The following is a 17,031-nucleotide window of genomic DNA, read 5'->3' on the forward strand; positions in this document are numbered from 1 at the left end:
AAAATTTAGGCTTAAATTGAAAAAAGTAGGGAAAAGCACTAGGCCACTCAGGTATGAACTAAATCATATTCCTGATGAATATACAGTAGAGGTGACAAATAGATTTAAGGAATTAGATCTGATAGACAGAGTGCCTGAAGAACTATGGATGGAAGTTCGCAACATTGTACAAGAGGTAGCAACTAAAACCATCCCAAAGAAAAAGAAATGCAAGAAAGCAAAATGGCTGTCTGAGGAAGCTTTGCAAATAGCTGAGGAAAGAAGGGAAGCGAAAGGCAAAGGAGAAAGAGAAAGATACACCCAATTGAATGCAGAATTCCAGAGAGTAGCTAGAAGAGATAAGAATGCCTTCTTAAATGAACAGTGCAAAGAAATAGAAGAAAACAACAGAATAGGGAGGACCAGAGATCTCTTCAAGAAAATGGAGATATGAAGGGAACGTTTCATGCAAAGATGGGCATGATAAAGGACCAAAATGGCAGAGACCTAACAGAGGCAGAAGAGATTAAGAAGAGATGGCAAAACTACACAGAAGAACTATACAAGAATGAGCTTAGCATCCCAGATAACCACAATGAGATGGTCACTGACCTCGAACCAGACATCCTAGAATGTGAAGTGAAATGGGCCTTAGAAAATCTGAGCAACAACAAAGCTAGTGGAGGTGACAGTATTCCAGCTGAGCTATTCAAAATCTTAAAAGACGATGCAGTAAAAGTGCTAAACTCAATTTGCCAGCAAATTTGGAAAACTCAACAGTGGCCACAGGATTGGAAAAGGTCAGTTTACATTCCAATTCCAAAGAAAGGCAATGCCAAAGAATGTTCTAACTATCGCACCATTACACTCATTTCACATGCTAGTAAAGTTATGCTTAAAATCCTACAAGCTAGACTCCAGCAGTATGTAGATCGAGAACTACCAGAAGTACAGGCAGGATTTCGAAGAGGCAGAGGAACTAGAGATCAAATTGCCAACATACGCTGGATCATGGAGAAAGCTAGGGAGTTCCAGAAAAACATCTACTTCTGCTTCATTGACTATGCCAAAGACTTTGATTGTGTGGATCACAACAAATTGTGGCAAGTTCTTAAAGAGATGGGAGTACGAGACCATCTCATTTGTCTCTTGAGAAACCTATATGCGGGTCAAGAAGCAACAGTGACAACTGGACACGGAACCACTGATTGGTTCAAAATTGGAAAAGGAGTCCGGCAAGGCGGTATACTGTCGCCCTGCCTATTTAACTTATATGCAGAGCACATCATGAGAAAGGCAGGGCTAGATGAATCAAAAGTTGGAATTAAGATTGCCGGGAGAAATATCAACAACCTAAGATATGCAGATGATACACTCTAATGGCAGAAAGTGAAGAGGAACTAAAGAGCCTCTTGATGCGGGTGAAGAAGGAGAGTGCAAAAGTTGGCTTGAAACTCAACATTAAGAAAACCAAATCATGGCATCCGGCCCTCTCAATTCCTGGCAAATAGATGGGGAAGAAATGGAGGTAGTGACAGATTTTATTTTTCTGGGCTCAAAGATCACCTCAGATGGGGACTGCAGCCAAGAAATTAAAAGACGCTTGCTCCTGGGAGGAAAGCTATGGCAAATCTAGACAGCATACTAAAAAGCAGAGACATCACCCTGCTAACAAAAGTGCGTATAGTCCAGGCCATGGTTTTCCCAGTTTCAATGTATGGCTGTGAAAGTTGGACCATAAGAAAGGCTGAGCCCCAAAGAATTGAGGCCTTTGAACTATGGTGCTGGAGAAGACTCCTGCGAGTCCCTTGGACTGCAAGGTGTTCAAACCGGTCAGTCCTAGAAGAGATCAACCCCGACTGCTCTTTAGAAGTCCAGATCCTGAAGTTGAAACTCAAATACTTTGGCCACCTAATGAGAAGGAAGGACTCACTGGAGAAGGGCCTAATGCTGGGAAAGATTGAGGGCAATAGAAGAAGGGGACGACAGAGAATGAGATGGCTGGATGGAGTCACTGAAGCAGTAGGTGTGAACTTAAATGGACTCCAGAAGATGGTAGAGGACAGGAGGACCTGGAGGAACGTTGTCCATGGGGTCGCGATGGGTCGGACACGACTTCGCAATTAACAACAACAAAGTGTTAATAAGCTTTGTAAGTGTGGGCTTGATGTAGTCCCTATTCTCAGCCACCCTACTCATAAGCTGACCATAAAAAGAGATGTTTGTCAAGTCTACTCACAAGGAGTCACTGTTTCCAATCACAGGGATGACCTCAATGATCTCTCTTTTGTTCTGGGATGATTATGCCTGCTTCAATCTAGCATCAAGAGATGATTCCCTTCGCAAAATCTATTTTGCTAGCCAGCAAAAGCCAGCAAGACATCAGCTCACCATTGGTTTCAGAGGAAGTGTCCTAGAACTGTTACATCCAATGATTTGAAAACTAGATTTCTGATGATGCAGTCTAAAACTAGATTTGCCTTTTTTACAGACACATCTATAAAAAAGGAGTCAATCCAGTGCTGACTCATATTCAGTTTGCAATCAATTACTCTTTTTCACAAATATTGATAGCAAGCTAGATATCTCTTATGTTGTATCTCTGCATTTAATTTTTTGCTTCTTACAATCTTCATACTTTCGTACTTTGTACTCCTCTGTGTTAAATTTCATTCTGTTACTTTCAGTCCATTTCTTTAATTTTTCAAGATTTGGATTTTATTTGGATTTAAATCTGTGTAAACCTTTCGACTATCTATTTGAAAATCTTCACCTCATGACATAATTTGTCTGAAATGGTATAGGGTTTCCTGCCTGAACAGGGGGTTGGACTAGATGACCTCCAAGTTCCCTTCCATCATCATCATCATCATCATTACTATTATTATTATTATCAGTGGAAGAATATCTAACATCTAATATCTAATGGAAGAATATGTAATATCTAATACTGCCTACTGCAAATATTTACCTGGCTACACTATCCATTTGTGTGGCTGTGGTAATGAAGAAGCATGGGCAGCAATCTATCATAATAGAATAGCCTGACCTTGAGAAGTGATTTAAAAATCTGTCTTATCATAAGTTAAAGTTGGGATTCCCAATTATTTCTTTCTACCTATGTATACATTTCTAAAGAGCTGAAATACAAGGAAACCATTCAAAACTTCAAAGAGTGGTTGATATCATGGATTGGATGAAGAAAATAAATTAATGTTTAAACTTGATGAGGCAGGTGTTCCTGATCAAAGAGAAGGTCAGAATTCACTAAATATTTAGACCTACTATTGGAGAATAAAAGGATAAAATATATTCTTTCCTAACTTAATTCAAGTGCTCTATCATGCCACCACCCCAGTCCCTGCTGTGTAAGTAACACATTAGATTCTCAAAATTTCTCAGGAATACTAAAGTATCTGGGGGACACGACAGGGGGAAAGAAGAGGGAAGGCAGTAACAATGATATAATATCATGATCCAAAACCTGTGAACTAACTACATGCATCTGATATCGAGATGGATGTACAAAATTCAGGGGTTTGAATAATGACTCAGTGCATATTTTGTCACATTTTTTACCATCATTGTAGTTGTAATGGACATTTTTGAATCTGCTGCAAGCAAAAGAAGAAACAGCAACTTGTGGTCTTGTTTAACACTTTACAAATGTACTACAAATCCACCCAGCACCTCAGTTCCAAAATATACTCTGATTCCCTTAAAGAAAAGCAGACTATGACAATACTAAGACTAACATAAGTTAGTTTTAGTCACCATCCTACCCTTTGCAAAATGGCCATAAACAATGATAGACGTCAGCTGTATACGTATCAGCTGGATTACTGCCTATATTGTATATAAATAAATACAGATGTGTAAAAGTATTAAAAACTCCAACTCTAAGCTCATGACACTTTTTGCATAGAAACTAACACAAAACTACCCCAGTCAGAGCTGTAACGAGTCTGAATTGCTGAATTATTTACACAAGACAACACTCATTTCTTCAGACTGTCTGTGTGTCATGCATTACTAGGACTGTTCATTCATTTGCTCAAAAAAACTGAAAGGCAGACAAAGGATTGTGACAAAATCAGAGAAAAATATTACTGTATTTCTTTTTTCCATATTTTAGAAATTTTTAGAAACTGCCAGCTGCCAGTGTCATGCAGGTGTTGGTGGCCTTTTTGTGCATGTGCACACACACCAGCGTGCATGCCTTTGATGGTGTGGCCCATTGGCGCATGGGCATGGGCATCAGTACACAAGCCATGGGTGCATGTGGCCCACTTGCACATGTGTGGGCATGCTAGCGCCGCGTCATGCACATGCCCATTTGTGCATGTGCACATGGGGCCACACATATGCATATTTCCCTGCTGGTCCCTTTCTTTCCGGGCCACCAAGCCAGAAAGGCTGGGGAACTCTATGCTAATCCATGTTTCACAATTCTCACCAGAGGGATGGGAGTTTATTGGGTTTTATACTGAGATTTTATCTTTGAAAACTGCCCGGAATCACCGAGAGTGAATTGGGTGGCTATATAAATTCATAAATAAACAATGTGAGAACAGATTATTTCGTTGATTACTAAAACCTTTGGATGAGACTCCACATTTGTCTGGTGATTATATGAAATCTGATTTATTGTGGTGCCATCCACCTCTTAAAATATTCTCATCCTTGGTATTCTGGAAACTCCAATTGTGGCATGTTTAAGGCATCAACTAAAAGTGTAACTTCACCTAACACAGACATGTTAAACTCAAGGCCCACAGACCTGCGGGGCCACCTCAGAGAGAGCAAGGGATCAGCCCCCACCTCCCTGGCCCCAGCCCACCCTAGCCCAGCCGGGCGCCTCCCTGGGCACACACAAAGGAGGCAGTGAGTGCACAGGGGCTGGCAGCAATCACAGCCCACCAGCCACACAGCAGCCTATCAGCCGGTGCACTTGGGGTCTCGCAGCCCATACAGTGTAGGTGGGTTGGAGTTCTGGGACCACCAGACCAGCCCTCCAAGCAGCAGGTGGAGGCAAAGACACAGGGGGAGGCACACGATCTGGCCCACTGGATGCATTGGGCAGCCAGCCACCCACCTGTCCTATCCCAGCCACAGCAGGTGCGGGCAAACAAAGATGGATAGTGGAGCCGCAACAAGGCAGCCCAGCTGGTTGCCATCATCACCATGCCACAGCTCCTAGCTGGTTGGCCCCCACTGTCCAACTTCATGCTCCAACTCCACTGCACACGTGGGACAAGCCTACCTACATGTCCAATGGAAGGGCAGGGAGCCCCCCCATCCCCAAGAGGCAGCTGGGATTCTGCTCCACCTGAGCCCAGCCCCAGAGCTGCTCCATGCGTGGCTGGACGCCCCCCCCCAGGAAGCAGTATCAAAGCCCCAAGAGCTCGAGGACCAGGCCAGGCCCCCGCCCATCACCACCCATGACTCTAGGTAGCCCACGCCACTGTCCAGGGGACCCCTATATGGCCCAAGAGGGATGGCAAGGCTCCTCCAGTGAACCAGATCCTGGCGCTTGGCTCGGTCCCACCCCCTCTGCCAGAGACTCCCAGATCCCCCAACAGCCCTGCTCAGCCCCCTATATGTGCCCCCCGGTACGAACAATGTCAAGTCAGCCACGCCCACCTGGCCATGCCTACCCAGTCACTCATGCCCACCCGGCCATGCCCATCCGGTCCCCCGAAGGCAACCACTTAGCATGTGAGGTTAGGACAGTGATGGCGAACCTTTTAGAGACCGAGTGCCCAAACTGCAACCCAAAACCCACTTATGCATCATCGGGTGCCGGGTGGGTTTGGCCCATTGGCTGGGTGTGGTCCATTGGGTGGGCATGGCTACGGTGGAACAGCAGACTGGGTGGGACTAAAAAGTTCAATCAATCAATTCCAACTTTGCAAGATCTTTTTTTTCCCGTGAGAAGTTGAAATTGACTGATTGATCCTTTTTTTCCCCACACAGTGCAGAGGCCTAAAGCAAAAAGTTTTATAAAACCCAGCTGAAGGCCTAGGACTGGGGCGACAGCGCGCATGTCCACAGAGAAGGCTCTGAGTGCCTCCTCTGGCACCCGTGCCATAGGTTCGCCACCACTGGGCTAGGAGAAGAGTTAAATGTTTTAAATTGTTTTAAATATTGCAATTTGTTCATTAGTTAACCAATTGCTAGACAAACTCAAACATAATACTTTTGATATTGGGTGGGTGGGTGGATGGACATAGACATTTCCAAATATTACTTCACAGGAGTCATATTAAATAAGATTAAATATTATAATAAGAGATAATATACAAATTGTATATTCCATTATGCAATTGTTGAAATTAATGATAGTTTGGTCAATTCTGATATCACCCTTTATATACTGAAATATCAGGATACAAGATACAGGGGGGGAAATCAGTTATTATATAGCTGTATTATAGAATTTTGATAAATATAAGCATTTTACAATGTACTAGATGCTTACCTTTCTCTGTAAATTTGTTCCTCAAATGCAGCAGTTACTGGGAATAGGCCTTCAGAATTGTGGCAGTCAAAATTAATAGGTGGTAATGAAATACCATGACCAGCTTTGTCTATGGTATGATATACTCTAGAAACTAGCCGCAGATTACTGGGCAATACAAATCCAGGAGAGGTAGTACATAGAAGATGAATAAGTGGGTAATCCACCTCTCTGGGGAAAAATAAAAATCATATCAGCAGTTTTGTGCAAGTATATACTAACTATAAAGCAACAGCACTCTCTTAAATATATTTAATTAAAAGATAGTCTCTTAAGGGTCACTCAATTTAAGCATACATCAGAGAGCAACCATAATTACACTATTCATTAGAAGAATCTTTCTATACAACAACCAGAAATACATATTTTATATATCCACAAATCCCCAACTGTTCCACTAGATTAACAATCAATCCAACGCACAATGTATCTTCATAAATATTAGGGCAATATGCATACAATATAGTATACTATCCATATATAATGAACTGCTTCAATATTTCTTGGGTCACATCCATTCATTTTAAAGAATAAAATGAACATTTTATTTATAAAGTGTGCTTCTCTCTCTCTCTCTCTCTCTCTCTCTCTCTCCCTCCCTCCCTCCCTCCCTCCCTCCCTCTCTCTTCCTCTCTCTCTCCATACTGTATACATATCCATACACACAGTATAAGCCTCATTGCAGGACTATATAAATCTTTGTCATAACAAACTAAATGCATACAATATAGTATACTAGCCATATATAATGAACTGCTTCAATATTTCTTGGGTCACATCCATCAATTTTAAAGAATAAAATGAACATTTTATTTATAAAGTGTGCTTCTCTCTCTCTCTCCATACTATAAACAAATACATACACACAGTATAAGCCTCATTGCAGGACTATATAAATCTTTGTCATAACAAAATAAAACAGAATCTGGCATGTTTCAGGAACAAAGATGACTAGCTTTCTTATTTTATAAGAATGATCACATTTCGATTTGTTATGACAAGTCTAAAAACCTCCTGATATGTCACACAATGAATCTGTAATGAATGTGGACAGTGAAAAAAGATAAAGATTGCTATGTAATAATAAACTTTCTTAACTGAAAAACTATTAGGAGCAAATCACTTTGAAAGTGCTTGATGAACTATGCAACAAAGTGTATAATCACAATAAAACTGGCTTTACTTTCATCACACACATTCCATTTTTTTTCTGGATTCTAATCTTTATGTCTTTTCTTAACCTGACAACTAGTCTGTATTTTTACAAAATATTTGTACAAGTGAATGGAATAAACATTAACATTAATGTTCAGCACATTTTGTTAGTAGTTTTACATTTATCTAACTAGTTTCAATGTCCAACATGATCTCCAAAAGTGGATTAATTTAGCAGACAAAATAGAAATACTCATAGCAAAAACTAAAACATTTAAAACAGATTATAGGCAAAGGGGTGTGTTTTTACAACACATACTCTCCTTAAGCAGTCTATTTATCATCCTTTGAAAGAAAAGACAAGAAAAACAATACTATGTGTGTGGCCTACATTAACCTCACTCAATAGGTCTTTTTTTTCACAAATTCATGCTTTTTCTGCACTGATGGTAATTTGACAGTGACTTTTTATTAAAGTAAAATACTCATTGTCTGCTGTCATTATTTGTTTTAATATATAATCTTGCCAACTGAATGTATTTAAAGCAATGCAGATAAGCAATAGCATGCACAAGGTCACCTAAATGTCATTTGACTGTTTCATAAACTTTGACATTCTTCTTCTCTGAGCCTACCCTCCGTTACTTAACTGAAAGTTATATCCATTCACGAACTTCAGGCCTGCTATAAAAAGACTCTCTTACAAGTCCAAGAAAATCACAAAAGCTAATTATGAAAGCCTTTTTTTGCATCCATAAAATACTGAAACAGTAACTCAGGATATTCCACAATAAGATCTTATATGCCAAAAGAGTGGAGTGTAAAAGTAAATGAAAAGCTCAGGATCAGGCAAATCATATCAGTTTAATATCAAACCATGTTTAGTAAGATTTATTCTTTATATTGAAAAAGAACTTATTTCCAAGCAACTGTATTGTTATGTCAGCCAACATTTCTGCCAGCGCTATTATGAGTACATTAGGTTGTCTTGGTCAAACTCTTGTTCTTTTAAAACACCATTGTAGATCTATAATCAGCCATATGTTTTTGTTCAAATTACGTGTGTGAGTGATTTTTATCAACCTAAAGCTAACATAAATGTAAAATCACCTTATTAATTATTAACATTACATTACATCAAGAAATTTTAAGCTCACTTGATCTTTGTAGTCCATGTAGAAAGGAGAGATACAGGTTGTTGATACTGAAGATCTTCTACACTTTTCTGAATTTCAACAGGTCTAGCCTTTGGAAATGCTTTTCCTTGTATTATCAAGCCCATGCTTGAAGACGCAAAGTCCTATATGAAGACAATAATAAAATCAAGCTGTTCAAGAATGTGATGAAAATATTTGATGAAAATAAAGTCTGAAGATTGTCATCTAGGGTTGTTGGGTCTGTCTTTTTGTAGACCAGAAATAGTAAGAACTGGTTTATACACACACAAAAATGGATTTCAAATTGTTTCCAAACAAAGACTAAACTTCCCTGCTTCAACTAAGATTTTATATTTCACCTTAGAAAATTAATAAAAAGTGTATTCACTAGGAATAATTAAACATAATTATAAAATAATTATATAATTTAATTATATAATAATTGAACATTAAGCATTCAGAGAATCAGAGGCTTGGAACGTCCATTGAAGCTATTGATTCCAACATATTACTAGTAAGCTCTCACAATGTTTGCTATGCACCAGAATTCCCCATGAATAGACTATTCTTCCCTTCACTGAGAGACATAGTTGGATGTTTACTCAGACTTCCTGAATCATTCTTGGTCCTCAGTGACATACTGTGGGTTAAGCCTTAATGTATGGACCAAGCAATGCCTTCAATGATACAACTGGAAGGAAAAATGATTGTTCTTACTTCTAATTTTTCTTCAGAAGAGAGATGCAGCAAACCTTTTGACCTTTCAACAATTGACTCTGGTGTCTCTTCAATCTCTGAAAACGAATAAATTTCACTTTCATGTATGCTTTGTTGCTCTAGTGAAACTGTTTTAAACACATAATCTGATTCTTCTGTAGCTGTTGGCATTATTCCATTTGTAACCTGAGGGAGAATGTAGTCAAGATATTAGTTTTATTCCACTAATATATACAAACTCTGTTTTTGAGCTAATTTTTTTTAATAATATAAATGAAACTCTACAATGAAGTCAACTAATAAGAACTATAAAGATATGCTTAAAAATTGGAACATCATATGCCTTTCATATTTATTTATTTTTTCAAATTATGGTACTCTTGTAACTTGCATTGGGAAAACATAGACATGGTACTAGCTATCATCCGAAATCCAACCATGGCAATCAGTTATAAGAAAACTGTAGCTTAATGGGTTACATATTTTATGTTAATAAAATATAATTGCAATCGGTGTTAATTCCAACTGATGTCTTTTATCTATTGAGCAGTTGAATCATGCCATTAAGATACCTCTATTGGTTGGTTATTAATGTCACTACATCTATAGTTCTTCTAGATAGGCCCATGCTTTGCAGTCATTTTTAAGGTGACCAACCGTCCTCCTTTAGGGAGGACAGTCCTCCTTTTGTAAGTTCTGTCCTCCCTCGAAAAGTGTCCTCCTATATGTCCTCCTTTTCGATATTTGAAGACTAATCTGCAGGGCTTTTTTTGTTTCTCATAGAACGCTCAGAACGGCATTCCGGCACCTTTTTTTTTATGTTTTTTTTTCAATTTTTGCATGAGCTGTGCTACTCCCCCTATTGGCTTTCAAAAGCCAATAGGAATTGCTGCTGAGCGCAATTTTATTTACTATATTTTTTCTTCAATTTATTTGTGTCCTCCTTTTCATTGTAAAAAAGTTAGCCACCTTATAATTTTCTAAAAACAATTTTTGATCCCCATTTGAGACCTTTTTATAATATTTCCTGCTTAAATTCCTAGATCTTATTCAATATCCTGCTCATTATTGCCTAGGTGTTTATAATTTTGAATGAAGTTGTCTCCTCCATTAGTAATCTTTTGCACCTTGCTCAAAAAATAACATTACAGTTCCAAAACAGGGTTCTCTCTCTTCCATACATTGTTGCCCCCGATTTTTTAAGATAAAACTTTTAATTTGTGAAATTATGAGTTGTTAAAGAAAGAAAAGTTTAAAGAACATTCAACAATAATTTTTCATAGAATATTGTTTACAAATGGCGTTTCAACTTCAAATATTGTAATGTTGACACTGCAATACCTAGGCAGCTTTGGCTAATCTTGGAAAGCTAAGTAGGGTGGGCCTGGTTGGGATAAGAAACTAACAGGAAATGCTACTCTGTAAGCTGGATAGCAAAGTCAAGAAAAACATCTGGAGAAGAAAACAGGGACAAACGACTCCCATACTGTTGTCCCGAAAAGTATACTGTATTTGCATGTCCATGAAGCCACACCCAACTTGAACAACTCCCCTTATTGCAGTTTGTTCTGGATCATACTTTGGGTCAATTAAAGAAAATGTGTATGGAGAATTACGAAGTGGAAGAAAATATTTTGTGAGGTTTGGGAAAAAATATAAACAATTTATTTGAGAAAACTGCTAGCATGAAATCAATGGCATATACTTTCCTTACAATAGTACTAGATGGCAGTTCTGATTTACACTGGCTCATCCATAGGGACCAAATCTTAAAAGCATTCATGCTGAGGAGTTCATACACTCATTAAAAAGACATGCAAAGAGCGGCAGTATGCATTATGGCATATCTACTTTGGCCCAGTATTCTACAACTGTGTCATATCTACTGACTGCAGAGATGGAAGCAATGGGGTTGCAAAAGTGACTTATTCATGTTTTTACTTCATCTTGTATAGGGAAGAGCCAGTAACTGTTACTCAGTGTAAAGGAAAAAAAGCCCTCTACATGTGACTAGAGACACTTTTTTTCATAAAATGTCTGCTGTCTCCAAGCAATAATCTCTTTCATTTGCCCAGCCAACACAGAGACTATTTGAAGATCTATCTCCTTTCATAATTTGAAAGCTATTGAAGTGCTGGGGGCAAGCCCCATACAGTATTTCCTCACTCTATTCCAAAACTGCCATAGTCCTGGTTGCCATAACTTTTTTCCCCCTCCTTCAATTTTAGGTTGGTTTGAACATCCTGTGTCTATTGAAGGAAAACAGAGGCTATTGAAAAAAAAAATCAAATCACATGAAGGGAAAATACTTATGGTGTAAAGTAATCTACCCAACAAAACAGGCTGAAAGAAAAAAAATCAACAGCAGCAAAATGAGGATAAATAGGATGCATTAACCTCAATTCCAGCAATATGTTCTCTCATTTCTGAGGGTTGCAGCTGCACACTGTAGGAAATGGATCTTGCCTGGGAGCTTTCAGGTATCTCCTGAAAAATATGTAATACAGAATAAAACTACCTTTAAAAAAAAATAAACCATCTTAATACAATCCAGCATTTAATCAGTCATAACTGAGGGACTCTATGGACATATTCTTGATGATTAAATGAAGCATGGAAACGTAACTAAATTCACAACCATCACAGAAGAAAGTAGCAAAGAATTATGGATAAACTCTAAACCATAAAGTTTATATCTTGTCCCTGATGCAGATTTGAGGAGGCCCAAAAACATATGATGCTCAATAGTGTATATTCAATATATTCAATCCATAAGAGAATTTTAAGTGTATAAACAGCAATGTATTAAAAACAAGCTTTCTTTCAGTTTTCAGTAGGTTCAAATTTTGAACTTGCTATTTACAGACAATACTTATATTTATACCCTAATGCAGAGGTGTCAAACTTAATTTCACTGAGGGCCGCATCAGCATTGCGGTTGCCCTCGGGGGGCTGGGTGGGTGTGGCCCCGGTAGGTGTGGCCTACTGGGTGGGCGTGGATGGAATGGGTGTGGCCAGCTCTACATCGTTCACGTCAAGTGTACTTGTGGTGGCCTGGGCAGCAGTGGGACAGATCTGAGGGTCTCTGGTAGAAGGGGGTGGGACCAGAGCAAGTGCCAAGGCATGGTTCACTGGAAGAGCCTCACTGTTCCTCTCAGGCCATGTGGGGGGACGCTGGATGGTGGTACGGGCTGCCCGGAGCCTTGGGCAGCAGAAGTCAAATGTCCAGCCTGGCTCTTGAGCACCTGCGCCACCAAGCCCAGCCCCACTTCCCCAAGGGGGCGCCCAGCTGCACTTACCTCCTCCTCAAGGCTGCTGCTGCTGTGCTTGCTCTCCTTACCCACGTTGCTCATGATGGGTATGAGGGCAAAGTCAGAGGGAGGCCCATTCCCTCTCCATGGGAGGAGACCCAGCTTTGTATCCAAAGCTTCCTTAGCAAAAGGATTGGAGACCCCCAGGATAGGCCAGGAGGAGGGGGCAAGGGGATGGTGAAAGGGTAGCAAGGCAGGACTAAGGCAGGCAGGACTTCCCTCAGACCCTCTCTCTCCTTTCCTTCTTTCCTTTCTTCCTTCCTAAGTACAGAGTGGTGGGAAAATAATTGAGATGAGGGAGGAAGAAAAACAGGCAAGAAACGCAGCTGGGGAGGTGTCACCCTTCATAAGGAATGAAGAAATGCACCATTGCCTGGAAGTGGCCAGCACATGACCCTCACCTACTTCACATATCTGGCTTGGTGGGCTCTGGGGGAGGAGATGCCATGAGCAGTGTGAGAGTCAACATTACCTGTGCAATGCTGCCCAGCCCCCAGCCTACCCAGTTTCGGCAGGCAGTGGGGTGCTCTCCTCACAGCATTGAGAGGTTTTGCTGGGCAGTGCGAAACTTGCCAGCTTTGCACCTTGCTGCCTGCTGAAACTGGGCAGGCTGGGGGCTAGGCAGCATTGCATTTCTCATCAGATTCGCGCCACCTGGCTCAGCTCTCGACGCTGTGAGGAGAGCGCCCCGCTTCCTGTGAAACCCCTCCCCCAGAGCCCATCAAGCCAGATATGTGAAGTAGGCGAGGGCCATTTGCTGGCCACTTCCAGGATATGGTGCATTTCTTCATTCCTCACAAAGGGTGACACCTCCCCAGCATGCACCCACGGGGTATGGCCAATGTGGCAAGGGCTGGTTCTTCACTGTTTACAGACAGCCTTGTGGAGCTAAGACTGAATACATTTCAGCATAGACGGCCACCGCAAAATTGTACATTGGCTCCCGGCAGGCCTGGGCCAGGGCCACGGCAGTGGAGGCCATTCCTTCATTGTTTCCAGAATGGCTTCACGGGCCACATGAAACCACTTTGTGGGCCGCATCCGGGCCCCAGGCCTTGTGTTTGACATGTCTGCCCTAATGCAAGGGGTTTTGAGCTGTGGTTCATGCACAGATTTCAAGGATTTTGCATGGAAAAAATTATATTATTTTCACTAATTTCAAATTGCAATGTAGCTGTAAATAACAATTTATAGCCTCTTGACCAGGGATTCCTAACTCCCGGGCTGCAGCCCACTCCCAGGCCTTGAGCCTTTCGAAACCAGGCCACCAAAGTGGCATGTGAGCACATGCACGCACATCCCCATTCATGTGAGCAGCAGACAAATGCATGTGTGCATGCTCCATTTGTGCAAGCAGCAGGCACACATGCCCACCACTTGCACAAATGGAACTGCATGTGTGCACACACTTGCCAACCATGCACATGAAATGATCCCCTTTTTTTTCCCCCACTGGTCCGCAAAGCCAAAAAGGTTGGGGAACTCTGCTCTAAACTACAAAAATGTTTGTTAACTTCAATCAATCTTGCTATCTAATATTATTATATCTTTAAAAAGTGTACTGTCTTATTATTGATTTATTGGATTAATAGAAAAGCAAAGTCATAGCTATATTGCATAGATGTTATTTTTTAATATTTGGGGCTTTAGTTTCCTTTTTAATACAATCTATATCTATATATTTTATTTTATCACACAGATATATTTTTCTGAGATGGGGTCTATAGGTTTCACCATACTCTTAAAGAAGTCTTTGGCACAAAAAAGATTATGAACTTTTGCCTTAAAGATTTTTCCTCTTATGGAACACTCTTAGCAATAATGTCCACACGTGTATGTTGGGAAGGTCAAAAAAGTCAGTGGCAGACACAATCATGTAACAGAAGGCCTGCCCCTTTTTACATGTGAATAGCATAGAACAGAGGTCCCCAACCTTTTTGGCACCAGGGACCTATTACATGGAGAGAGGTTTTTCTGCGGACCGGAGGTGGCGTGGTTTTGTGTGCTGCCTGCATCCTGCAGATGGACCTTTGTTTGTTTGTGCGGCCCAGTTGCTGGCATGCTTCAGCCCGGTACCAGTCCATGGCCCGGGGGTTGGGGACCCCTGACATAGAATTCTTTAGAATAGAATTCTTTATTGGTCAAGTATGATTGGACACAGAAGGAATTTGTCTCCGGTGCATAAGCTCTCAAAGTACATACAAGCAACAAGTGATAAATCATGATCATAATCATCAAATACAATCATCATAAGTCATAAAATACAAGCTCAGTGATAGTCATAGGATACTAAATAGACATAAACAATGTAAATCATAATAGGATACTAAATAAAGGTACTCAACATAAATCATGAGTTACAAACCACAAAGTTATACTCATAAGAAGCTAAGGAAATAGGTAATAGGAAAGATGAAAAGATGAGAAGGGTAATAGGTAATACAGCCCTATTGGGTGTTTTGACATCCTAGAGCATAAACAGTATTGTGGGAAATAGTTGTTTAGCAGAGTGATAGATTGGGGGGGGGGGGAACTGTGTCTGGTTGTTTTGACATGCAATGCCCTATAGTGCCATCTTGAGGGAAAAAGCTGAAACAGTTTATGTCCAGGATGTAAGAGATCTATAGATATTTTGACAGCCCTCTTTCTGGCTCATGCAGTATATAGGTCCTCAATGGAAGGCAGGCTGGTTGCAATTATTTTTTCTGCAATCCTAACTATCCATTGAGGTATGTGTCTATCTTGTTTGGTTGCGGTGCCAAACCAGACAGTTACAAAGGTATAAATGACAGACTCAATAATTCCTCTGTAGAACTGTATCAGCAGCTCCTTGGGCAGTCTGAGCTTTCTCAGTTGGCAAAGGAAGAACATTCTTTGTTGTGCTTTTTTGATAGCGTTTCTGATGTTAGATGTCCATTTTAAGTCCTAAGATATTACAGCACCTAGGAATTGCATATGTACTGTATAAATTACACTTTAAAAGGATGGGGCTTTGATTGTGCAGCTATGGCCATCATCCTGACTTTTTAAAAAACTTCTACCTCCTCCCCATGGGTGTAGCTGATCATATGTTAAGGATATCCTGTCAGAATCACACTACTTTTTAAATATTTTTTATAATATTTTACAGAATTATGTTAATGTAAAGAACATTATTCAAAGCTAGAACAAAACAAGAAAAAGGATGCTAAAAACAGTTGTTAGGAAAGAACAAAGTATCAACTAAGATCAACTAAGTCAAAACAGAAATTTTTATTATTCTGTTATCGCACCTCTACTCTGGAAGTGTCTTTTGCACTTTATGAGTTTCCTCTTGAGTTTGCAAACAAATACTCTTACTTTCAGGTACATTATGAAGGAAAAGGAAGAACCACCTACTTTTTCAGAGTATTAATGTTATTTTCAAAACAAAAGGAAAACTCAAGAGACTCTCTTTCAGATTAGAAGTGAGGAGAAGAAAAAAGGGCTGCCATGATTTGTTCCTTTTGCCATACATGGCTGTCAACTGCTAGCATATTGATGACTATCTCTTGTACATGTAGACCTGTCAGATACATTTGTCACTATACTCTCAGATTGTGGGTGGCTGCCTGTTGCTCTCCCCTAAAGAATTTGGAAGAAACAGCAATCAGACTTATAAAAAGTTGTTTCAATCTCCCCTATAGTTTTGCAAGGACTGTTAACATTGGAGTGGCCACTTCTCTCACACACACACAGATACACCCACTCACCAACAATTGTTAGAGTTAGCCAAATTCAGATAGACTTCCTTCCTATGCTCAAGTCAGCATTATGCCTGCCAGACAGTAACCAACAATATATGAAGCTTGTCCAGGAATAACTTCTAAATACTCAAATAATGGTGTTATGTCTTTCTAGCATGTGTACTGAGAAAAAGTGTTTCTATGTTGGTAGTTTGGCCAGTCAAGATATCTTAGCTACTAGGAACAAGCTTCAACATCTGACTGTCACAGAGTTTGGCAAACAATAGAATAGGGAAACAATAGAAAGCCACTGGCAGAAAAAAGGAGCACACACACACACACATACACACACACACACACATACACCGCCAACATCCATTCACCATTCTAGGAATACTGAAAAAGGGAAAATCCTCTTCCCAAAGAAAATATCACTATTTTGGCCACTAGATCCAATTAGTCTGAATAAAGCACTGATGCTTTATAAT

At 40.2% G+C, this 17,031-nt stretch overlaps 1 protein-coding gene across 5 annotated transcripts in view; it reads right to left on the reverse strand.

Annotated features, from left to right (window-relative positions):
• Positions 1–17,031, reverse strand: part of TTC6 (tetratricopeptide repeat domain 6) — a 102,351-nt gene that overhangs the window by 74,184 nt on the left and 11,136 nt on the right. For all 5 annotated transcript variants that reach the window (XM_039351797.1, XM_039351799.1, XM_039351798.1 and 2 more), the window contains 4 exons: positions 11,926–12,015; positions 9,529–9,714; positions 8,812–8,954; positions 6,461–6,670 (listed from right to left, as the gene is read on the reverse strand). In XM_039351797.1, coding sequence (XP_039207731.1) covers positions 6,461–6,670; positions 8,812–8,954; positions 9,529–9,714; positions 11,926–12,015 — 629 coding nt within the window. The remainder of the gene's footprint in view (positions 1–6,460; positions 6,671–8,811; positions 8,955–9,528; positions 9,715–11,925; positions 12,016–17,031) is intronic.

The sequence above is a fragment of the Crotalus tigris genome, unplaced genomic scaffold (genome assembly GCF_016545835.1).
Source record: "Crotalus tigris isolate CLP2741 ecotype Arizona unplaced genomic scaffold, ASM1654583v1 scf7180000018371.15429387391:27106975, whole genome shotgun sequence".
Taxonomy (NCBI): domain Eukaryota; kingdom Metazoa; phylum Chordata; class Lepidosauria; order Squamata; family Viperidae; genus Crotalus; species Crotalus tigris.